Source organism: Sinohyriopsis cumingii, chromosome 16 (assembly GCF_028554795.1).
Source record: "Sinohyriopsis cumingii isolate HCF-2022 chromosome 16, ASM2855479v2, whole genome shotgun sequence".
Lineage (NCBI taxonomy): Eukaryota > Metazoa > Mollusca > Bivalvia > Unionida > Unionidae > Sinohyriopsis > Sinohyriopsis cumingii.
This window is the reverse complement of record NC_142976.1, coordinates 38,653,559-38,680,498: the sequence shown is the minus strand read 5'-3', so window position 1 is coordinate 38,680,498 and position 26,940 is coordinate 38,653,559. Positions and strand designations below refer to the sequence as shown.

The following is a 26,940-nucleotide window of genomic DNA, read 5'->3' as shown; positions in this document are numbered from 1 at the left end:
TCTCATTAGGTCAAGTTTGGCCTACATGAAATTGGCAGCCATCTGTCTTGTTGCCAACTAGTCACCCAGAATAAATGGTTTATATCAGTATCGGATTTTTTGTTACATGACTTTTTAAGATGTTGAGTCGGTCCTAATTGATAATGGCATCAATCTGACGTCCATTATGACCACAATGGCATCATCTTGAAAATCTTGTTATTGGTACTCTTGAATACGAAGTCATATTAATATGGGGTTCTTCACTAGAAGACTTGTGATAATGTCTATTCACTGAAATTGGAACCAATCTAATGACCAATATTGCCACCATGGCAGCCATCTTGAAAATCTCGTTATTGGTACTCTTGAACACAAAGTCATATTAATATGGGGTTTTTCATTAGAAGACTTGTGATAATGTTTTTTTCACTGAAATTGGAACCAATCTAATGACCAATATTGCCACCATGGCAGCCATCTTGAAAATCTTGTTATTGGTACTCTTGAACACGAAGTCATATTAATATGGGGTTTTTCATTAGAAGACTTGTGATAATGTTTTTTCACTGAAATTGGAACCAGTCTTATGACCAATATTACCACCATGGCAGCCATATTGAAAATCTTGTTATTGGTACTTTTGAACATGAAGTCATATTAATATGGGGGCTTTTGCTTGTAATAATGTCTATTCACTGTAATTGGTACCAATCTAATGACCAATATGGCCACAATGGCAGCCTACTTGAAAATCTTGTTTATGTTACTACTTATAAAAGTGAAATGGAATGCCATATGAACATTTATATACATATACTCAATGTTCATATGGCTTTCCATTAAAGAATAGCGATAGCAAGATTTTCTAGTTGGCTGCCATAGATTAGCACCAAAATATAGAACCTGTTCGGCATAATAATAAGTCTTATTTAAACAACATGGCAATATGACAGTTTTTTCATGAGTAGTGGTGATAACAGAATTTATGAAAAGATTATCTTTAAAAATATGTGTAATATATGGATTCCTGACTTTATTTCTTCTTCACAGTGTAGCTTTAGTACCTTTGATGGCTCTTGCTTTCATGTTTTTTCTTTTTTTTACAAAAGACTAATTAGGATGTCATGTTGATCCTAATTGAAAAAACAGTACTTCCCAAATATTACCATCTTGAAAATCATTTTATTGCTTGTCCTGAGTTTATGGTCATATTGATATGATGTTTTAGCTAAAGTTGTGTATATGTTTTGTTGTTACACTAAAAGATGTTTAATGATTTTTAGCTGGTCCTAAATGAAACTGGTGCTGATCTGACATACAATATTACCAACATGTTAGCTACCTCGAAAATCATGTCATCACTACTCTCTGAATTGATAACTGAACTTCAGGTTCTACTAAAAGACATAATGTCAAGTGGTACCAATGAAAATGTTGGATCCTGGACTAACAGTAAGACTTTATATAATAATAATAGCTGTCTTAAATGATTGGTATTGTTCTGGGTTTAGGATTGTTCTGGGCTTAGGTTTAGGATTGTTCTGGGTTTAGAATTGTTCTGGGTTTCGAATTGTTCTGGGCTTAGGTTTAGGATTGTTCTGGGTTTAGAATTGTTCTGGGTTTAGCAACTTTTTTCAGCAGAGTATGGCAGTCATGGTAGGCATCTTGACAATCTTTTTAGGCAGCTTCTTTTAGGCAGATTCTTTTGAATTTTGATTTTCACTCGAAGACTTGTGATACCTACCTGGTCCTAAATAAGAATCAGTTTACTCCATTTGCCTTGGCACGAGATTACATTTGTTTCTGTGGCTTGGCACTAGATTACATTTGTTTCTGTGCCTTGGCACTACATTACATTTGTTTCTGTGCCTTGGCACTATATTACATTTGTTTCTGTGCATTGTCACTACATTACATTTGTTTCTGTGCCTTGGCACTATATTACATTTGTTTCTTTGCTGTAAACAAAACCTAAATAAAAATACTGCTGACCAGTGCATCTTGAAGCTTTTTATCGCTACTCTTGAAGGGAATGTCATATCAAGATGAGGTTTTCACTATAGACTTCCCACCAAATATAGTTGGTCCTAAGTTTGAATGATGGTGGTATGGCTTGCAGTTTTGTAGCAACTACTTCTCAAAATAATGGCTGTACCGACATTAAAAACCAGTTCTTACTTCTAATTCATGTATTAAAATGATGTAAATCCATCCTGAAAATCTTTGTGGGGCTACTTCTGAAGGTTTCATTTTATTGACATGAACTTATAAAACAAAGATTAAATGCTGTTATAGGAATATGTATCTAGTTCTGAATGGGGCAGATTTGGCCACCAGCATATCTGCATTAATGTGAAAATATTTTGAAAACAGTCCTTAGTTTATTATTGCTTGTTCATACATAAATGAACTTCGACCAGACTTGTTTTACTTTTTGTCCAATGAACAAATTGGGACATTGACATTAATTTTAAGGTCAAAGGAATTGATTTGGGGTGGGGTGGGGGGTATCTGTTATGGCTTGTGAGCATGACAACACTATCAAGTATGAATGGATTTCTACCAAACCAATATTTCTGATGATTACCTTGTATGGTGCCAATAAAATATCTTTTGTTTTCTCACAAAGTTAAATAATTATGGATTTAATCAAACTTGACAGGTGGATATGTTTTGACATTGTCTAAAACAAGTTGTCATTTTTCTAGCCTTGAGAACCGGTTTAAGGTCAAAGGCTTTGACTTACAGGAAGCTTTTGAACCTGTTAACTCAGACATGTAAGAAAATATTTTCATTATCTGATTTGGCATCTTGGAGTTTCTTAAGAATATCAGACATGGGTTAAATACTGAAGAATAAAAAGGCCATAATGTGACTTATTCTGGATTCCTAGAAATTCTTTTCAGCCAGTAAAGTGTCAGACCCTTAAAGGGATCACTTTTTCTACCAAAGTCTTGATCAGCACTATATAGCCACGATTTTGCTAATCTGCATGCCTGCCTGCCTCCCTTATCTGTGCTATTCACAATAGAAGTAATGTGCATATTAGTGTCAGTGTGTTGACTGTGGTCATTTTTCTGTGGACTTGACTCATTGACCCATGTCACAAAGTACTCTTAAAACTGTAAACCTTCCATTAAAAAGCAATAAAATAAAAGATACAACTTTAAATACCTATCAGCAGGACATTGTAATGCAATTTCCCCAGTTATGCCTGTATTTGCCCCTAGGCTAGTCACTTTAAATTGATAATGACAGGATGTTGCCCTGTTAATCAATCACATCTGTCAAAATAAGCTCATTTGGTGGGGACTATAGACACCTCACCACTGAACAAGTTTTAAGAAAGAGGTTTACCTTACAGTATATTTGAGAAACAAAGATCTTCATGGATGTACATGTACCTCTTAATGTGGTCCCGCTCATGTGATAGGTCTCTATTAAAAAACAACTAAATAATTTGCCTTTTGCAGATACTAACAGATTTAGCAACCACTGTTGTTTTATGGGAAAAAAATTAGTTTGAACATAATTCAAGCCACATTTTTTCATTGTAATTTGAAACTCGTACATTTTGTACATTTATTTATTGAAAAAGTTGTTATTCTTGCTTATAGTACCATTTGCCACAAAAAGAACTGCAGAATAAAAACGAACAGGGTTAAAACAGTCTTTGAAGGTCTTTGATAGTTTGGGGAAAATGATGTAGCATTTTCAAGGCCTTGAAAGTTGGGGATAAATTGAGCAGATTACCCAGAGGTCTTTAACACATTAAACCCTAGCGACGACTTTATGGGGCAGGAGGTAGTAGCCTACTGCCAAGCTCTGTAGCGTCATGGTCATGCATGATACACGAAAGTGGGTGGTATTATAGATGTAGCTCTACAATGATACCAAATAATCTGGAATATCTAGTTGCACTACAAAATACAGATAGAAAAACCTCATTTTTTGGACCCGACTTTTTTTTAACCCAAAATTTGCTCGTGGTCGGAATCCGATTTTGTGTCCGAATTTTAGACTTTTTGGTCTCAGATCTAAGGCAAACCGGTATGAACTGCAAACAGACAGATGAGCCTTTGCAAAAAGTAGGATAAGATGGGCATTTGGAATAAAGAGTGGTCTCCGTACAAAAATAATAGCTCCATTTAGTCACACAAAAAAAGAAAAAAAGTCCAACTTTTACCCTTCTGCTCATGCGTGAGTCAAATAGCCAATAAAAATGATGTTTCTAACACAGCTAGACAGCATATTATTGAAAGATGACTGGGGATTTGGTGTTTTCGAGTCTGTTCAGAAATAGCTTTCAAAATGTGTCTCCTACTCGATTTTCAGGCAAAAATGACAAAAAGCTCCAGGGGTTAATGTGTTAAAAGTCTTTGAAAATTGAAATAAACCCAAACATTTGAATTTCTTTCCATAATCACAAATAAAATTGTCCAAGGTTGTTAGATTCAGATGTAGTCAAGTTTTCATGGCTTCTTTCATTTGATGACCCGTTCAGTTTCATTTCATCATTAAACATTATTGTAGTATTTTGCATTCATTGTTTTCTCATATAATATAACTTGTATACAAAATGTTGTTGAAAATAGGTCTTGGAAATCTATGTTTGTGGTCTTTGAAAGTTTAGGAAAAGTCACTGAATTTATCGTTCAGAATTCTGTATGAACCCTGATGAAGAATGATGAATACTGCCATCTTCAGGAAAAAGGTTACAATGACAACCTTTCCATGCATCTTTTATTATGTTGTTTGATTATACCTTTCTTCATTTGGTGGTCTTCCTCATATACAGCATCGGGAAAGTGGCCTTTTTAGATAGGTAGCCTTACCAGAGGGGGATTAAAAAGATGTATGAAAAGTATATGTAATATACGTAGTTTTAAAAAAAAAGCTACATACTTCAAAGCATTTATTGTCATTTAAAATATATGTTAATTATTACAAGGCTCTTCTTGTCTTAAGAATAGATTTATATCAACTAAACATACGTTATGTGTTTATTCTTGACATAAACATGAAATGCGAGTAATGTATTGTTGTCATACGCATTGCAAAACCATTTAAATCTTAGTACATACATAATTCTCGTTTCATTTGCTCCATTTTCCTACTGATGATGAATATGCTCCTTATCTGTTATAATGTTGTTTATTTAAGTCCTTTCAACATAAATTGTTCTGCAATTCCCCACCCCACCCCAGTGTCATCAAGTCAGATAACTTCGAAAGTAATAAGCTTCCATTCACATGATGACATCTTTAAGTTTTTGTAAGTTAAGCTTTATAAAGATTTATTCCTATGTTGCTAGCTTTACAGTACTGCAATTTAATTATGCAGACAAAACTTTTCTTGAGTGGACAAAATGCCTTGTTTATAAAGGAAGTGAAACATGTACTTGTCACTTGAGTTTTGGTCTTTGTCTGGTACTGTTTTGTTGAAGGTTAATTTCTATGTGTGTGTTAATTCACAAAATCTATATTTAGCCTATGCTGACCATGTTAAGATCTTGATAATTACATGAGGGGAATATCTTAAATTTTTGTACAAACATGCTTGCAGCTGGTCATGTTAAGGGGTGGCCATCTATGCAGGTACATTTAAACAGACAAACTCGTCACTGCCAAGGGATTCTGGCTGTAAAATGTTGGGCGGTGGGGGGGGGGCATTCAAGAGGGGGACCACTGTATAAGTACTTTTGGATGCCTCTACCCCATTCTCATTGAAGCACTATTGGATGCCTCTATTCGATATGCATACTAGTGTGTTTAGACATCTGCACCATCCACATATTGGCATGTTTCTTTTCCTACAGTAAATATCAACCATTCTGAGCTGGATTTTGTAATGCCTCCTTTGGTGAAAATCCCCCATTAGAAACTGCAAAGGTAAATGACCATTACAGTATACTTCTTGGATATTACTTACGGGAAATTCTTAGTCTGCTTTTTAAGGTTAACTTTTGGATTCACCACTTTCAAAATGGTGGCCATGGATTTTTCAGCACTTTATTGAGTTTGGATGAATAGAATTGTGACTATGAAGTATGAAGTGTCCTATTTTGATGTAGGCGGTGCTGATGTTTGATTTTATATCAAATTCATATTTCTTTGGGGCACTCTACACATATTATGTACTCATGAAAAGAATAACATGTCAGGTAAAGTTGTTTACCTTTGCAATATACACATTGGAGAGAATGTTGGCATACCTCTATCAGTTTCCAGTAAGGGTGTGCTACTACCTTCAGGGATGGAAAAAGTTGGTACAAGACAAAGTTTTACCAGTACAAATGCAGATCAACCAATCTCATAAATACATCGAGTGGACAAAATCATGTAAACAAAAATATGAATTGAATGTGCTTCTGACCTTTACAGGGGCTGTGTTCATAATGGACAGCATCATGATCAGAAGTCGTTGCCATGACACTAAATAGAGCAAAAAGTAATTAATTCGTTCCACACTAAGAATTTAAACAAATTTGGGTAATTTTCACTAAGTTTATCCAGGCCTGAAAATGTAACAAATACAATAAAAGTCGCAAACTATAGTGTAATCCCATTCCAGTATTGTCACTGTGAATCACACAATTAATGACTTTGGTTCCGAGTTCTCTTATGAAGCAAATACCATAGTTAAAATGTTTCCATGTACCGCATAAAATGTTTAGTGGCTTGATGTGAGCAAAAGTTTTCAACTTGAGCTTGTCTAGATCACATGACTTACAGTTGTCTAAAAATCAGCAAAATCAAAGCATGCTGGTCCCCCAGGAAACAAACATGATTATCAGTTTGTTTTGAAGAAGAGAAAATAAAAGCACCAATGAAATTTAAAAAAATACAAACTCCATATTGCTCAGTACTTCTTAAACAATATGAACTTGTTTATCACTGAGCCATAATTACAGATTCTTTGACAAATGGATTGAAGCACTCTGCATTATAGCCACTAAATAAGTCAGTCTTGTATATATCTCTCAATCGTATTTTAAACTAGGCGCAATTCTTTCTTTAAAAACCTGTGTTAACATGTGTTTTTATGTGTAAAATTGCCCATGCATACTGGAGCACTTTCATTGTAAAATTTTCAGTTTTGGAGGTATGTAGTTTTCCACATTAAACTCCTGAAGTTTTGAAGTTAGTTAATCTTGCGTGTAGTCCACAATCCTATAATGCCAGAATAGAAGTGATCAATTTTGAAAAACCAGAACTCAGAAAGTTTGTGGAATGAAGTATAAAGTGACTGCTTGGATTAACTTCTATGACATAGAAATTGGAGTGCTGAAATTTGTGTTGTGTCATCTTAAATACCAATGCCTTGCAGTCCATCAGTGTGATAAACTGACCCTCTTTCTACTGCTGTGTTGTTGCAGTCAATCACTGGTCAAAGTCAGTAATATACGTTACCAATAATTAAGTAGCTATATTGATTGGATTTGCTGTTAAACCTATCTATTGATGACAGATCTGTACAACAAAGTTAAAATCATTAAAATTTATATTGAGGTGCTATAAATTTTACAGGCAGACCAATTAGCATGGAGTCATTTAGGTAGCAGAAGTTCGGTTTATAGCACTCATGTATTGTGTGGCTTGGGCACATGTATAATTGACTCGTACTGTGAGATAAATGGTTAACTCTATTTCTCAAAGCTGCTTGTAGTCATTTGTCTTGATTAGTGGATTTTCCAACACTGTTATTCATATCTGTAGAAACCAGGTATATTGTAGAACTGAAAAGTTTGGTTAGAAATCCCCCTTTCTGTATTTTGAAAGAAGGGGTAATTTTCTGAAGGGGGGTTGGGTTGGATTTAATGGAGAAATAAATTAAGATCTTGCTGATACAATACATGATAATGACACATTCAGTGTGCATTATTTGGAAAATTGGCCTAAATGCTGCAATTCTGTATCCCTGAATGGACCTCAGGTAGGTCACAGGAGCAACATTTCTTTTGCTCCGCCATCTTTATTGTCAGATAATGCACTGTTAGAATAAGCAAGACATTATCTTCTTTCTTATTTGAAATTGGTCTGTCACTGGTTTGCGATGAATAAATAACTTGGTTTTCAGCTTTCTCACTACATATCAGTATTATCAGAAATGCCTACTATTATGCAAATTGTATAACTATTATGGATATTTTGCACACATACCCCCATGAGATGTTTTAATATGCAGAAAGAACTTGTTAAAAATATCTTTCCTCAGATTTCATCCAAAGCTGGAACATAGTTCTAGTGTGTCACAGTTACGCAGCCATATTAACTGGTTCGGCCCCAATCCCGTCTGTAGGTGTGATGAGGTGTGCCCTATTTCCGAGCTCTGCAGCAGCAAGGTCATTTAAGATACACCATGGGTGATATTACAAAGAAGCATACAGATATAGCTCTAAAATGATACCAAATAATCTGGAAGTTCCAGTTGCACTACAAAATACAGAGGTAAAAACCTCATTTTTTGGACCCGTTTTTTCTGTTCTCACCCAAAATTCGCTCGTGGTTGGAATGGGATTTTTTGTCCAGATTTTAGACCTTTTGGCCTCAGATCTAAGGCAGACCAGTCTGAACTGCACACAGACAGGTGAACCTTTGCAAAAACTAGGATAAGGTGGGCATTTGGAATAAAGAGCGTTCTCCATATGAAAATGATGAGTCCATTAAGCAAAAAAAGAGATCTCCAGCTTGTACCCTTCTGCTCATGCGCATACAAAATAACCAGTAGAAAATGATGTTTTCAATACAACTAGGCATTAGTCTCATGGAAAATCTGTTGAAAGCCGATGTATTACGATGTATTCTGAAATAGCCCCCCAAATGTCTTTCTTACGCGCATTTCAGGCAAAAACGACAAAAACCTCTGGGGCCAATTGAGTTAATCATCAACTTAATTTACATCATAAGTGCTCGAGCGACTGATGACTTGGTTGTCCCAAAAGTGGGGTTTCTAATTGTCCAAAACCACCTGAAATTAAACATTCGAGTGATGTGCCAGTTTTTAAAGCAGTTGAGTGGGAACAGTAGATGGAACCAAAACCAATGAATTCAGACCTAATATATTTAATCGTGGTCTTTGAGCAGAGAAATAAACAATGTCGTGTGAAGTTTAGAATTGGACAGAATGGAAAATATGACTTTGAGTGACAACTAATGAAAGTTTAATTGTGCACAACTACTTTAAATTGTGTGTACATATGTGTGTGTGTTTTCTCATTGTTTCCTTTGGAGGCTGGTGTCTTCGTTTTCTCCCAAGTTGTGTAGATGGTTCTTGGAATGAAGAAAAAAATTTTGGCCATCTCAGGTTCTAGTTCCAGGTTGGAAATTTTTTATTAGATTTGGAACCATTTTGGAAGGGTAACGAGTTTAAAGCAGAAATGATTTGTTTCTGACTGCTAAAATCATAGCAAATTTCAATCCACCCTGTTAAACACAATCTTGCAATCCACATTTGTGTGCAACTTTTATTATAAAAACTTCTCATTTTTTAAAATTACTTTTCTTTTTAAATCATGAAATAACAGATGGTCATTTACATTGATGTAGTCTTTTTTTGTCATTATTTAATTATAATATAAATTTTCATCTTGAAAGCATGTTACACTAGTGACTATCGGAGGCTTTGCATTGCAAGTTTGCGGAATATACACAAACCATGAATGGCCAATACATTGTTTAAAAAGGATATTAATCAGTCTTACAGTTGTATTGTCTTTAACTTTTCCAATTGCTAGTACCAACATAGACAAGGATGGAATCATACTAATGAAATGTAGTGGGTGTATGTTTAAAAAAAATTCTTGCCATCACACTGAAGGCGCAGGAAGGGGCTTTAGGAGAAATGATTGTATTTGTTACAGTTGCAGAATAATGTTGCCAAAAAGTCCGCCCAAATATCTTACCTCAAGTAGTGACTTTCTTTTGAACTATTTTGAGGGGGGGGGGGGGAAGGGGGGGCAGGTTATTGCTTGCATGTGTATGCATTTGTGTATTGTTAAGGATAGTTATTGGATTGGTCCGTGTAGTTTGAATTTGATGCACGTCACATGTAGCAGCTTGAATTGTTTTGGGTAGACCTTTACAATTACTTGCTTTATGCCTATATATAACCCAGGAACTATAGGAAAGTTTTTTTTTTATATTGATTAGATTTTTAATGTATCCAAAAGAAACTGCTCTGAAAGCCTCCTGAGATGGGGGAGAATGTGGGTTCGAACCCTGACCTAGTCATACCAAAGATGTACAAAAATTATACTAGCAGCTGCCTTACTTGGCACTCAGCATTAAGAGGTTAGGACTGGTTGGCCTGGTGTGTCTGAATGATGTGACTGCATGGGACATGATGCTACATATCTTTGGCATGATGCTCCAGTGCTAGACATCGCTATAAACTGCTACACTGCAGACATCATAGTGATATGAGTAGAAAATTGTTAAAGCTACGTTAAAAATCCAAATCACACACACACACACACCCATATCTAAAAGGAAATTTTCAATGTTCAATGTTTGAACAGAATCAAAAGCAGTACAGTTATTTAAACTATTTCCAGTATTTTAGCTCCTATCCTTGAGACGACAAATTTTAGTCAAGTCCAAGTCTAAGCTTGATATTTGTTATAATTTGGAACAAACATTGTAGCACTCTGCAGTAGCTCAGTAACTAGTGTGGTAGACTTGCAACCTAAATCATTTGGGTTTTGAATCTTATCAGATCAACCGAGATTGACTACTGTACTGTGTCATTGGCATGGCACATTGTTCCCATTTACATTTCATAACCTACATGTGTTGGTGTGCTGTAGACACCAAACTAACACAAATTAAACTTCTTGTCAGTAGACTATGAGGCTGTTCGGTTTTAAGAGCTGATATTGGATTGTCTATTAAGTCTATCACTGAGAAATGAAAGAGGTATTGTTACATGAGTTGCTGTGGATTTTATGTTCATTTTCAGTGTTGCTAAAAAGATGGAAAATAATGATTTATGATATCTCAGCACATTGAGGTTTGAACGTATGCAGGTGGAACTCTTTACTATGTGACACCTCATTGATTTGAGAGTTAATAGCCATATCTTATTAGGAATGACTTGCAAGGTTTGCCTACCATAGATTCCCTTTTATGCACTGCTTTGAATTCATCTATTTTCATTAGCATCATAATTTTTGGGACAGAGCCTCGGGGGGAAAAATGGGAAGAATAACATAAATTAGTAGTTGGTAATTGCTAAATCCATTTTTTAATGTCACAGCTTTCTTTCGCTTGTGAGTATACTTGGACTATTTTAAGAGATCAAAGAAAGGTACAGATTCTACCTGCATATTCTGTTTGTGACTTTGGCATGCTGTCATGAATTTAGCATTCAGAATACCTAGTAGGCATGGATCTGTAATTCACATGGTTTAGATTAGAACGTTCTATTGCACAAGATCATTCAGTGTAGTGGCTTTATGGTAGCCAATGACACGTGTCTAGAAGGGTGTGGCTTTGAATTCTGCCCCAACCAGACTGAGCTGTCCATCTTCTTGTGTCTCAGGGCATGACTGTGCTTGAATTGCCTGATATAAACCTTTCATGTGCTAATTTGCTGTTAAATACCAATCAGTTACCTACATGTTGTATAGATTAATCACCTTCTGCCCAATCACATTGGTAATTGAGACGTCTAAAAAAAATGGATGTTCATCTCATAAACATAAATTTTTGTTTTGTTTTTCTTAAAATAAATATATGTTGACTTTCTTTGTAAACTAGAATGAAAAATTAAATGAATACTTAAAGAGTTGAAATTATATTTGTGATGTAATAAGGTCATCTAGTAGTTGACCCACCCAAACACTAATGGTCAAAATGTCATAATCTACTGTTAATCACAAAATTATGTTATATAGTTCAAACTACGTAGTTGACCTAGCACTTGTTGCATCAAGCAAACGTGATAATTTATATTTCATAAAAACTGACCACTCCAGTGGCCTAGTAGTTAGAGCTTCTGCCTTGGGTGTGGGAGGTCACCGGTTCAAACCTCAGCAGAGTCATACCAAAGACGTATAAAAATGGTACTGATATCTACATTGCTAGGCGCTCAGCATTAAGAGGTTAGCGTTAGGGCTGTTCAACCTGGTGTCATGATAATGTGACTATGTGGGACATGATGCTACATGTCTGCAGCATGATGCCCCAGTGCTAGACATTTCTGTAATTACATACACACACATTTCATAAAAACTACATAGATGACCAACCAACTCTTGTTCCAAACTCAGAATGTGATGATCTACTATAAATAAAAACTTTTTGTTACACCTCTCCCTCGATAACTCACACACAACAGGTCCACAAACATAGACCGCACTATTAGTGAGGTGCGAGTTACTGAGGGACCTCCAAAAATTGAGGAAACAAATCGCTTTGACACTGAGGAAACCGTGGGGTGGGGAGCAGCGTTAGGGAACTGTGCTGTTTATTGAACGAATCCTCATTTTACAATCATGTCGATAATAATTTTTAATAATGCACTTTTTCTAGTGAATTTGTTCGATATTCTGTTAAAATAATGTTTATTTTCAAAATGTCCAACATATGAAAGATTGTTCCAACTGGTTTCAACAACTATCACGTCTACGTGAAAAAATCTGTGTATTACATCACTGCTTTTTGTTTTCTTGATGAGTCTGGTTCCTGTAGTAGTGTTTAATATTATCCTACCAAATTGGGAGTCCGCAGAGCAGGGAACTAGACTTTCCTTTTTTAAAAACACACAGCATTTATTTCACAAGACAATCATCTACGTCGAAACTCAATTTTTTTATTTTTCAGTTAGTACAATATTGAAGTCATGATTTTATTGGAAAGTAATAATGAAACTTCTTATCATCCTTGAGGATATGTCTAAGTGCCAGTTCAAGAATTCTCTGAAACTCGCTTGGCCACAATGATCCATATCTGTGAAATCAAGCTCTTTGTTTTATGAAGTATTCATTTCGCTTGGCTGCCTTGTTATCTTTGATCACAGTTATGAAAGAGTCGGTTAATTTAAGGTAGGTTATGTTACATACACAATAACATTTATAAGTGTTCAGTTGATCAAATGAAGTGAGATCACCCAACATACGACTAGATTGTTGGATTTTTTGTGCCTTTTATCTTTTTTTTCCACCTCCTTTATTTGGTTCAAAAGACATAATTAACATGGTAATACAATGGCCAGCTTTTAATTCACTGCAACAGTACAACAAATACTGCCGGAAGTCAGTTATCAAAACACGGCACTTGATTAGGTTCTCAGAGAACTGATCATGAACATAGCTATTATGGTAGATTGATGCATTTTACATTTAATTACAGGAGGGCACATTGCGTTTATGATGATTACACTTAAAAGGAACTAAAAGATAGAACTAGGACACAAATTTCAGTTGATAAAAAAAATTATTTAATTTGTATTTATTTATTAACTCATTCGGACCCAGAGGTTTTTGTTGTTTTTGCCTGAAATGTGCGTAGGAAAGACATTTGGGGTGCTATTTCTGAATACATCGTAATGTAGTGGTTTTCAACCGATTATCCATGAGAATAATGCCTAGTTGTATTAGAAGCATCATTTTCCATTGGTTATTTTGCTTGTGCATGAGCAGAAGGGTAAAAGTTGGATTTTTTTTCTTTTCTTTTTGTTGCTTAATAGACACATCATTTTCGTATGGAAACGGCAATTTATTCCCAATGCCCACCTTATCCTAGTTTTTGCAAAGGTTCACCTGTCTGTGTGCAGCTAAGACCGGTATGCCTTAGATCTGAGGCCAAAAGGTCTCAAATCCAGACACAAAATTGCATTCCGATTTCTAGCGAATTTTGGGTGAAAAAAACCGGGTCCAAAAAATGGGCTTTTTCTCTCTGTATTTTGTAGTGCAACTAGAACTTCCAGATTATTTGAAACCATTTTAGAGCTGTATCTGTCTGCATTTTTTTAATACCACCCACGTTGGTGTATCTTAAATGGCTTTGATGCTGCAGGGCTTTGAAGTAGGGTACAGCCCCATCACACCTACAGACGGGATCGGGGCCGAATCGGTTAAAGTACTGCCTCCACTTGGCATAAGTGACATTTTCATTGATGAGATTTCCTTCAATATCGTTAATTGCGGTGTACTAGGAATGTCATTTGGAAAGAAAATGTAAAATAGTTTAAGACCTATTTTTAAATCTGATATTTCAAAGTGTTGATTATAATTGTCGGGTCCTATCTACTGTTTTTGACGATAAAACGAGCAGTACATAAATGTTTTTGTTACCAATTTTGATCGCTATTTTCTTCAATTTCAACAAGTAGGGATCAATTTTTAGGGTATGTTCTGGTATAAAAAATGGGAGCCATGCCTGACCCCACGTTATAAGCAGGTTTGTGAGTTATCAGCGCATGAGTTATTGAGGGAGTGATGTATATAGTAAAAACTACATAGGTGACCTATATGCTTTTGTCCCACTACACAAACTAACAGTCAAAATGGGATATTGTGCTGTGAGTCAGAGAAATTTAGCAAGCATGTAATTTTAGTGAATTTAATGAGAAGACTAATTTTCACTCAAATGTTACACTTGCTAATTAATTGATGAAACTTCATGTGTGATAGTAATGCCAATGTCTGCTGGAACAGTGACCACTAAAAGTTTATAATTAGAGATGGAAATTAGTAGATGCAGTTTTATGAGGACCTTGGCATACTAAAGATGTAAAACCATAGTGAACAGGTGAACTTGTGAATATGGCTCTAAATAAATGCTATAATGTTTTGTTTAGAATTTTATAAACATCCCTGGTTTTTAGAAGTGATTTGTGTTAGGTGCAGTTTTTATAATTGCCAATTACATGTATTCATATATAACTGGCAATTGGACTACTGGTAGTTAGCCATTCAGAATTCAATCTGCCAATCTGACTACAGGTATTTAGCAATTCAGAATTCAGTCTGCCAATTGGACTGCTGGTACTTAGCCGTTCAGAATTCATTCTGGCAATAGGACTGCTGGTATTTAGCCATTCAGAATTCAATATGCCAATTGGACTGGATAGCTGATCAGAATTCTAACGGTCAGTTTGATTGGTTAATCATTCAGAATTCTAGTCAGTAACTGGACTGTTGAGCCATTTACAATTCTAGTAGGCAGTTGGATTGGTTATCCATTCAGAATTATTGCTGGAAATTGGATTGGTTAGTCAATCATAATTATAGCTTGAAATTGGACAGCTTAGTTATTCATATTTAAAAGTTGCAATTGGACTGGTTTAGTAATTTCAAGTCCAGCTGGCTGGATGAGGTGCCTGTATGTGATTCAAGGGATGTGAATCATTTTGACCTGTGTCATGATAAATATGGTATTCTGTAATTGCAGGCAGTTCATGCTTGGCTTAAAACCAAATCATCCAGGAAGTGGTTTTAAATTGTAATTTTTTATGGTCTAGTTGTTTTATGACGCTTTCATTGACTACAAATAGCTTCAACAAGTAATATTGATGGGAGTGACATGTGAACTTACTCTGTGGAAGTCATGATGGCCTGATATAAATTCACAGACTTTGCTTGTTTTCTGTTTTGGTGTTTGTATATATGTTTTATGCATCGATATACTGCACAGGAATTAAAAACAGCTCCTGCCCTATACAACTTGTTATATATATTCAACATGCTAAATGCTCACATTGAGACTCATTAAAGAAACAAATCAATCCTGTGGCAGAGCAACCCCTGCAACTGCCAGATGGGCCTAGGCCCATTGGTGGGCCCAAAGTTACCATCCGACAGCTTTTTGTATCGGGAGGGGGCTCCAGAAATTGGTTGCATCTGTGTTTTGTATTGTATCAGAGTCAGAGAGCTTATGAAGAGTGGAACATGGTTCTCCCAATTTTTGTCTGCTTAGGTGATACATATAACTTGTCCAATTAGAAGCAAACTATCCCCCCCACTTCATGAAAGAAGTATTTACCTGTCTAAACTTGTCACTGCAGAGCTGCATTTGTGTCCAAAAGCAAATTTGCATAAATAATATTTTTTTAAAATTATGTCCAAACATTGCAAACAAAAAATATGATTTCAGCCAACAAAAATCTGGTGACCATAAAAAGTGTACAAAGACATGCAGAAAATGCAGTATGTTGAAATCTAAATTTAAGTATCTGAATTAATTTAGTGAGTCACAAGAGCAGAACAAAAAATGTGAATTTGTGATGTGTCACAGAGTAGTTAAGTTGTGAGTGATACAAACAGAATACATGTAATTGGCTTATTTCAATTCCTGCCAATGAAATGGAATGATTTAACACATTAACCCCTGGTGACGTGGCAGGAGGTAGTAGCCTACTGCCGAACTCTGTAGCGTCAAGGTCAAGTATGGTACACTAAAGTGGGTGGTATTATAAAAAGGTAGATGTAGCTCTGCAATGATACCAAATAATCTGGAATTTCTAGTTGCGCTACAAAATACAGACGGCAAAACCTCATTTTTTAAACCCAGTTTTTTTCTACCCAAAATTTGCCCATGGTCGGAATCCAATTTTGTGTCTGGATTTTAGTCTTTTTTTTTTTTTTTTCTCAGATCTAAGGCAGGCTGGTATGAACTGTAAACAGATAGATGAACCTTTGCAAAAAGTAGGATAAGATGGGCATTTGGAAGAAAGAGTGGTCTTGATACGAAAATAATGGGTTCATTAAGCAAAAAAAAAAGAAGTTCCAACTTTTACCCTTCTGTTCATGCACGAGCCAAATAGCCAATGAAAAGCTATGTTTCTAACACAACTAGGCAGTATGTTATTGGAAGATCACCTGGAAGTTGGTGTTTTAGGATGTATTTAGAAATAGCTTTCAAAATGTGTTTCCTACTCGAATTTCAGACAAAAACGACAAAAACCTCCAGGGGTTAATGTGTTAAAGAGTGAAAATGTTATTACAGAATATGATGTTCAGAAGATATCTACCTTATCAAAGTTGGTTGCTTGCTTGGTTTAATGGCATTTTTAGCACATTATTGGCTGTATCACGCTGAGGAAATTGATAGATGCAATGGGGCAAAAGATCTGGACTGGCCTGGGTGGGCATCAAGCCAATGGAAGTCCTGCCAGCTGAGCTACCTTGGAGAATCAGAGACAAATGGTTCACATTGTGATAAAATCAATTTCAGTAGGAAATTTATAGTTTATAGACTTAATTCTTGGTTTGATGGGTCTTGTTATATAGAGAAGTATTAAAAAGTAAATATTACTAAAATTTGGATTAATAGGACTTTTAAAAAATCTCATGGTCATGTACCATTCACACACACACACACACACATATGCCAAAGATCATGGGCTCCTTTTAACAAATACATAATGAACGGTATGTCTTGAATGGATTTTATTCAGTAAGATACAAGTGAGATCAGATTGATTTTCTGTAATGGTAAGTCTGGGCAGAAGGTTTATAGCAGGTCATAAATCACTGACGTTTTTCTCAAAGGACTGTTATTTCGATTATTCAAATTGTATCTGCATCTTCCTTGTCATTATTTAGTAAGAGACAGAACTTTGGGACTATGTTATTTTATGTCCTAGTTTTCTGCACCTGTGATCCCATCGGTAAGGCTCACCCACACACCTTCAAATAGGAATTCACAGAATTAGAAAGGGACAAAGAAAAATACCAGATATTACTTAGTGTACTAGTAGTGGTACAAAATGATTAGATAGATAGTTTAAGGAAAACTTATTGCACTTTAGTGTCAGCTTATAAAATTATTATTTTTTTTTTTTGAATATTGGGTTCATCTGAAAAGAGCTAAAGTGCAGAATTTTCCATGTTCTTTGTTTTGCATCGGTCTTTAATTTTAATAATTCCTTTTTTTTTTCTTAGTTATTTTTACTTGGAAACTTTTAAGTGATTAAATGTCAAATTGTGTATTTTACCCCATAAATTTTGTCCCATTTGCTATTAGATAGTTTGGTCAGAATATATTACTGTAATATACACCTGAAAAGAATTGCAGCATGAAATCTTGCTTTCATTTAACGTCTTCGATCATTATCTATTAGCATTTGTTGTAATAATTCGCATTTATTTTTCTTTTGAATTATTCTTCCTTTAAAACTTATAATTCATTGATTAAATGAAAAACTTGTGCATTTCTGGATGTTTCTCTCACCATAAATTTTGTTTCTTTTGTTATTAACTCAGCTTTCATTAGCAGCAGTTGATGACAAAATATGTAATGCTAGCAGCAGTTGATGGCAAAATATGTTGTTGTTGTTGTTGTTTTTGTGGGGTTTAACGCCATTTTTCAGCAATCGATAGGCTATACATGTCGGCTAGTATTAATGGTGGAGGAAGAACCCGGAAAGAACCACCGACCCACGAGAAGTTACTGGCAAGCTTTCTCACATGCCCACATTGGCTGAATCTTAGACTCGAACCGCCGCAGACAGAGGTGAGATGGCAGTGATCCGTAACGAAGAGCGCTTTAGACCACTCGGGGCCCCTACAAAATATGTCACACTAGCAGCAGTTGATGACAAAATGTCACACTAGCAGCAGTCGGTGACTTGACATTGCAGATCTGTAGCTTACTATAAATCATGCAGATTTTGATTGCCAGATATGTTGTTTTCAAATGGATATTGATGACCATCTGAAAGTTTTTATAGTCTCAAGAGACTGGCCATTTTTGGTGCCAACATACATGTAGATGGATGTGCAATAAATAAAAACAGTATGCAGATTTTTCATGTTTTTTTTACAGAAAGTGTGCACTCACTGGCATCAAGCTTTGGAGAACATAGAAAAACAAATTGCAGAAAACCTGTGATCATCCTGAGCTTATGGTGCACCACTGCATCCATCAGATCTCTCAGAGATCATATTGATCACATGATCACTTCATTATGAGCTGTACAGTAAGCGTTACTGTCACAAAATTGGCCATCCTTTAAATGCATGAGACATGTTTTGAAAATTAACATTTTCTTGCCAAAACCTGTGCATGTCATTTCCTTTGCAGCTTTTAATGCATTTAGTTTTGACATCAGGATAAACTTGCTATTGCTATTGAACATGTTTCTGTTCTTTTTATGTGTTTCATCATAGTGCTGCCCTGTTGATTTGTTGAAGATGGTTATGTTGAAATCTTGCCTGTGAATGCATTTAGATGATGATCATTTTAGTGGCATTTGTAGCACACAATTGGCATTTGTATAAACGTGTTTGGCATCTCTAGCACACGATTGGCATTTGTATAAACATGTTTGGCATCTCTAGCAATGATTGGCATTTGTATAAACATGTTTGGCATCTCTAGCACACGATTGGCATTTGTATAAACATGTTTGGCATCTCTAGCACACGATTGTCTATATGAGGCTGAGTAAATAAGAGCTAAGTGCCTTTCTTAAGAACATGCTGAGACAGCTGATCTGGGCTGGCTTGGGTGAGTATCAAACCCATGATGCTAGGATTACAAGTCCGACACTCGACCAGCTATAACAACTCCCCCATGTATTTAGAACAGGGCAGTTCCTCACGTTACTTTTTTTTTTAGAGACATGTATTTGGCAGGATAGTTATAGTTTTGTTGATATTGCTTAAAACTGATATATTGCTTAACACTGATGCATTGTATAACACTGATATTTTGAAGCAATTGTCAAAGCTACTTTGTTTACTGTTGTTTTAGAAAAAGTGTTACTTTTATAGTTAGCAATAAATTGGTACATTGTCTCAGTGCTATGAATTTGTTAATTTGGGCTTTAAATATTTGTAATGGCTGTATTTTTTGTTTCCACAGTTAAATATATTCTTTCATATGCATTTATTTACAATTACATCATCAGAGGCAATAAACCCATAAAAAGCCACCATTTAAATTGGCATGTGCATTGGAAGATATAGTATTCATTCTTCAAGTCTTTAATTTTTACCATGAATCAAATCAATTTTGCTTTAAAATGTGAAATGTTTTGCAAAGGCCAAGCATTAAAAAACTGAGGTTTTAAACCCTCATGTTTCCTTTAGGAGGTTTAAAAAAGTAGGATTAGTATATGGGCTTTTAGAAAATAAATTGTTTTTAAGAATTTGAAATTTTTTATTAGTTCTGTTTGTCAAACTAAAAAAAACATAAGTAGAATGTAAAAGTATGGACACTTATTACTTGAAGACTCTGACGTTGAGGAAGCTCAAGGACCTAGACAAAACAACCATTCTTGAACTGAGACCAACTTTTGTGCATCTGGTATCAAACATGTCCTCACAGAGGCACAAACCAAGCACTTTAGATTCATGCTATGGTGGCCATTGGATTGGAGATAAATGTCTCTGATTTTGATGGACCATAGCAAGCACTTTGCATTCATGCTATGGTGGCCATTGGATTGGAGATAAATGTCTCTCATTTTGATGGACCATAGCAAGCACTTTACATTCATACTATGGTGGCCATTGGATTGGAGATAAATGTCTCTCATTTTGATGGACCTTAGCAAGCACTTTACATTCATGCTATGGTGGTCGGCTGTTGGATTGGAGATAGATGTCTCTCATTTTGATGGACCATAGCAAGCACTTTACATTCATGCTATGGTGGCCATTGGATTGGAGATAAATGTCTCTCATTTTGATGGACCATAGCAAGTACTTTACATTCATGATATGGTGGTCGGCCATTGGATTGGAGATCAATGTCTCTCATTTTGATGGACCATAGTTTTATGTTTCATTTGAATGGACCATATTTTTATAGCTCTCTTTTGAATGAACCATAGTTTTGTGTCTCTTTTGAATGGACCATAGTTTTTTGTTTCTTTTGAATTGACCATATTTTTATATCTCTTTCGAATGAACCATAGTTTTATATCTCTCTTGAATGGACCATAGTTTTATGTCTCTCTTTTGAATGGACCATAGTTTTACTATTGGATGTGGAAAATAAGTCAGTTCAGATAACGTGTCAGCATTTTTGGTAAAATTTAAGGTCACATAATCATTTTGATAGGAACAATATTTTGAAAATTTCTAATTTTTAAACTATATTATGATCACTGCCATCGGTAGTGTAGTTAATGTAAACATATTTTTTGTATTTAATATCTTTTGTTAAATTGTTTTCATTTATGAACTTTACTAATCACTTTGCCTTCTGCTATTGCCCTAGGTGTCCAACTGGTTTGGGAACAAACGAATTCGCTACAAGAAAAACATTGGCAAGGCCCAGGAAGAAGCAAACCTTTATGCAGCTAAAACAGCTGCAGCTGCAGCACAACACGGTGGGCATACAGAGGGACCAGGTTTGACTTGTTTAACTGAGACAAAAGATTGTCTTTGAAGGGGTTAAGTGTATCCAAAAAAAATTACAAAGAAAAAAGGTTAAAGTCGTGACAAGCCTTGTGTCGCTTATTCTTAAGATTGGAGTTTATCTGGTTGTTTTAATGTCGTGAAGCAGCAAAGACTACTATGATCTCAGCCCCTCTCCTCCTGTCATGATCTCGGCCCAATTTAGGTTGTGCGTCTTGTTCAAGAATATAACAAGAATGACTTTATTGAGACATATACTTGAGTCTTTTTTTTTATTCCAAGCCTGGTGCGCCCAACAAGGTCAAGCTGATCAATTTGACTGTCATTTGGGTCATTGATGGCTTTCCTGCCATTTGTCTTTTATGGTGTATTCTTTGTTATTGTGTGGCACCAGTTTTAGTGGGATTTGTGATTGATACAAAATCTGAGTTTCAATTTCTATAAATGCCACTTATGTTTCCACAAATATTAGTACCAAGGAAATGTGTTGAAATTTATAGAAAAATTATAATTGTATGTAATATTAAATAAGCAAATCCACAGGAACTATGCCAGGTTAAATTTAAAATGCTTAGCCACGAGGCAAGACAAAACAAGATTTCTTTGCTCATTCTGAATTTTCGTTGTTGCTTTTAACATTACTTTCATTGGCTATATAACCCAAGGATTTGGGAGCTAAGTGTCTTTCACAAAGATATGCTAAGGCAACTATCTTAGGCTGGCCTGGGTGGTTACTGAATGCATGACCATTGGATTACATGTCCTACACTCTACCAACTTAACTATTTGTGGCTTCCTGAATTTTTTTTGTTCAAACAGTCATTTTCAACTTCTAAATATTTGTTCTGTTTGCTGAAGCATGTCCGTTTCATTTGTTGTGGTAAATAATTACACATTATCATATACTGCAAGAGACTGGTTGTATGTGGCTTATATAATACAGTACACCCTAACAATAAAACCTATAATTATAGCATAGTTCCTGCTATAAGGCAGGTATGTCCGTGCATCCTATTTCTCTGAAATTTTAGTATTTTGATTTTGTTGGTTTTAATGGCTCATGTATCATGTTGGTTATACGATGCCAAAGAAATGGGAGCTATGTGCCTCTTCCAAGGACACAGCGGCAGCCTACCTAAAGTGGTTTATGCAGGTATTAAGTATACTTGGTGAATCCCATGTATGGCATTAAAATGAGGGAGTGCTGCATTTTGCCATTTTCAGAGAGAGTTACAGAAACTTGTAGTGTTTATTCCATAAAGCATCCCATCCCTAATGTTTCAAATATTCCAAGCCTACCTTTGATTCATAATGCCAAAGCTTATTGCAGTTTCCATGGGACGAAGAAACTTGGTGTAATTTTGTGACTCCACTTTGGATGGAATGACAACCGAATGCAGGTTAACTCCCAAACCCCAGCTGCATTTTGCCCACCCTTAGTTGAAGCTGTGTTGTGTCAAATGCATTTCTCACAACAGGACTTCAGTCTACAAGCATCCAATTTGGGATCCTTAGTACCAATTACTATATCCTGTTGGCTTTAGTCTTGCGCTTAAAGAGGTGATTTCCAAGCCAGGTGGTTTACCTGAACAGTCGGAGAAAAAATTACACACTTGTTCAATCCTTTTCTTTATACCCCATCCCAGTCTTTAATTATTATTTTTTCCATCCACAGGTGCCGCTGGTTACAGCATGCCAACGTCTACAGCTGGAATGCAGCAGGGAGGGATGTACATGAATCTCAATGGGGACAACTACCAAAGTGGAGATGCATCGGTAGGACCCTCTGAACAGGCATATGCTTTTTCAGAAAAATCTTTATATCTTGCCTGCATTAGTCAATGGTGTAAACTGGGTATCATTCTTCAGTGATGGTTTAATCCTTTTTATGTACATTTGGATCACTTCGGTCTTGTCTGCACTTGCTTTAAATCTTAGCTGATGAAAAATTTGGCAGGAGTGTTTGAGAAAAATTTAAAGAGCCATTCTGACAAGAAATTGACTACCTTTTTACATCACGTTGCTCTTGACAAAATTGGAAGCAAAAATATTACCGCCTAATGTTTTATTCATGATGGTGGTATCGGATTCAGTATAAATATTTGCCTCTAATTTTATGATTGCAGACTATGTGCATTCCGCGCCAAAGACATTGAAATAGTACAGATTTATTTCTGCTACTTGTCAGATTGGCTCTGATTAAAAAACAACACTTTGACCAAGTGATGCAGATGATGTTTGGGTAGATATACTGGAGTTGGATTATCCATCCAACGATGTCACACTTTTGTTTATTTGATATCTCCTGAACCCTTTGAGATACATTCAAAATAACTTGGTAGACTTCTTTGTCATGACTTTACATTATGTCTGTAAAAAACTGGTTTCTGTCAATCTACATATTAGAATCAAGATGACAATTCTTGCCATAAAAATCCACACTGTTACGTATTTTCAGACATAACAAATGCCAAATTTGGATCCCTTAGAACAAATATAACTATCAAATAATGAATTTTCCAAAACTACAAACTCTTCACAATGATCCCTATAATGTTTGTTGAGCAAGGGATCACCATATTGATGGTAATCAAAGTTAGTATTGAATTGCTAAGGGAGACAAATGAAACCTGTCAGACTTTTGAGAAAAAATGCATTTTATTGCATCACAGCTTCTTCGTTTGTGTTTAAGGTGCTATATTTCTTAACTGTTTCTTGTCTCACATGTGACGACACAGAGAGACTTAGTTGTAACTTTTTCTTGTCTCACATGTGATGGCACAGAGAGACTTAGTTATAACTTTTTCTTGTCTCACATGTGACGGCACAGAGACTTAGTTATAACTTTTTCTTGTCTCACATGTGACGGCACAGAGAGACTCAGTTATAACTTTTCCAGGGGTCCTTTTTAATTTTAAGATTTTGGGTTAAAGTTTTGTTACAATATTTGCAAGTCAATTACAGGGAAGATACAGGTTGTAGATGTGATGCTATGTTCCTTGTATCCCTTTTATAAAAATGTTCATGATGATTATGTATTGCATGATTTTATGCATGGCATTTTTAGCTTTGAGTAGTATGCATCTTGTCATTGTATTAGTTAGGTAAATTATTCCATGCCTGAAATGGAAGCGTTATTTAAAGTCTTGTTGTTAAGTAGCATTTCAGATGCTTGTCTTTTTTTATTTTGTGGTTTGCATGTTGCCTACATTTTTTAAAATTTATTTTTTAAAACTCTTTTGAAAGCCTTTGATGAAAAAAAGTAGATAGAAATTGTAAACCAAAAATCATGGAGGGTTTTATTGAAACAAAAATAAGGTTTAAGCATTGAAGGGTTATGGTGGATATGGCTACAATAGAAAACAAGTAAATAAAGGTTGAAAAATCTTTTATGCATTGATGAGGTAGAATACACTGGTTAATGGTGGACTATGCTGGTTAATACATGTGAAGTTAATAGGTTCTTAAATGCTTGAGCTGCAAGTTTGATTTTTTTCACTTAATCTGACTTTTAGATTAGTGGCTTACTGCCCTGAAAATATCTTTACATACTGTGTAGATGTGAAAGTCATAAATGAATCTTGGATTCTCTAGGAGATTATCTTTCCCCAAGTAAAAATATCATACACAAGACAACAGTTTTCATATATTTTGTGGTCGCTATGGATTTAAGATGTAATGAATGATGGTCAATAAAGCCACTAAGTCAGAGGCATATACTGACAGAATATTCCGTTTTATCCAAAAACTAAAAAAATCCAGCAAAATAAATGACTTTCATCTTTATTATTTGACTGTAAATGAGATACTAGTGTACAGGATAGATATCTAGCAAAAAATTAACCAAATGTTCATTGGGAGTTTATAGCATTTAATGTTTACTGGTAAAACATATATTCACTTGAAAAGAAAAGGATTTGAATTGTCATAATCTTTTAACATATTTTTAGTCAAGGAAAAGGATATTTTTTAGTACGGTCATGCTCGAAGTTATTGGCAGGGCCATATCACATTCATTGAATACAATTGTTTGGCCAGATGTCTGTCCACTTGTACTTCATACTGTCCATTGACAATTTTGGTTTTGGAAAATAACTCCGCAGAGAATTGTTGAATTTTTCAAAAATTTGGTATGGAGCTCCATTTTGAAAAAACAATGAAGTTCAATTTCCAGCCTTTTCTATCTTCATTAGAGGAGTTATGGCCCCTGCATGAATAAACCTCCAAGTTTCTAAAGCTTAACTTTCCTAAAGTTTGCTAAACTTCACCCAAGTTTGGCAGGAAGCACCACCATGTTGGTAAAACCTTGAAGAAGCTGTTTCCTGTGTTGCTTCAACAGAATTTACAGGAGTTGTGTCCCTTGTCTTCCTCTTTTGGTTTAGAGAAATTAGCTTTATCAAGGTTTGTTGGGGTTCAGTTAGATTTGGTATTGAGCTAGATATTGATGAGAATTTTCCACTGCATTCCCAGTGATTTGTCCTTTTGTTGTCCGCAACATTCCAATATGGTCTGTTGTCTAGGTTTTGTTGTCCACAGCATTTCCCATTGGTCTATCCTTTCAATTTTTTGTTGTCTACAGCATTCTACTGTGGTCTGTTGTCTAGGTTTTGTTATCCACAGCTTAACTGGACTGGACTAACAATATTCAACCGTATTTGGCATTTGGCTTAACGTTGATAAGACTTTGAAAGAGTTTTATTTCCTGTGTTTAACGATATCAATTACAGGAAACTGGAGCTTTGTCCTCTTCCTCCACCCCTAATTGCAAGTCCAACCAACTTCTGCAGAATTACTTTACCAATAACTGTAGGATTTCAGTCCAGTTTGGCATGGAGTTGTATACAGCCAAGATTTTTAAGAGTTGAATGTGCAGCGTTCCTCGTGATCATTTAGATGAATTATTGATTGACCATTTTCCACCATCTGGGTTCCCAAACAGAAGTGCTTCTATTCAAGGCATTACCCAGTCAGTTGTAGCAAACAGGTCCTTTGTTATGCACTCGTGTATCTCAAGTTTACATAGTATAGTAGTATCTGAATTATTATTTTTGATGAAAATTTGTACTGGAATGAGACTGAAAAATTATTAATTTTTTTATCGTATAGAAATCAAATCTTGAAAGTACATTCACCAAGTTTTTTTGTTGTACAATATCTCATCCGTTTTGGTGCTAAAATGGCAGTTGGAAAGTTTTCTTTAGGGGAGGTGGATAGAAATGAAGAGCTGGAAAAATGAGAAAATATTCTGCTTGCCCACTATTGCGGCTTACACGAGATACCATAGCATTTAAATTTCAATTGCAAATTTTGTTCTTGCTTAAATTCCATGAGACACAAATATTTGCTCTTGCCCATTACAATTTTTAACATGTCATAAACTTCACTAGACATTTTGAATAATGCATAATTACTTAATAATTTGAAATCTTTCCTGAATTTTATTGAATACATATTATTTTTTGGGGGGTGGTATAAGATTTGGATTTAAGTTGTATGATGATGTGCTAAGGCTACCTTAGTTTTTGCCAACTCTGAGTTGCTTTCAAATCCAGCATTAATTCTGTATAATTAAGGTTGAATTCATGTGTCCCCTTGTCCTTTGATCATAATTCTTTTAACCAACAACTTTTTTAAGATCCTCTACC

General features: G+C 35.4%; 1 protein-coding gene across 12 annotated transcripts in view; it reads left to right on the top strand.

Annotated features, from left to right (window-relative positions):
* Nucleotides 1-26,940, top strand: part of LOC149780245 (pre-B-cell leukemia transcription factor 1-like) — a 121,944-nt gene that overhangs the window by 71,029 nt on the left and 23,975 nt on the right. For 8 of the 12 annotated variants that reach the window (XM_089937021.1, XM_089937025.1, XM_089937023.1 and 5 more), the window contains 2 exons: nt 21,156-21,288; nt 22,971-23,071. In XM_089937021.1, coding sequence (XP_089793147.1) covers nt 21,156-21,288; nt 22,971-23,071 — 234 coding nt within the window. The remainder of the gene's footprint in view (nt 1-21,155; nt 21,289-22,970; nt 23,072-26,940) is intronic. The other 4 variants (XM_089937026.1, XM_089937022.1, XM_089937031.1 and 1 more) reach the window with 1 other exon arrangement.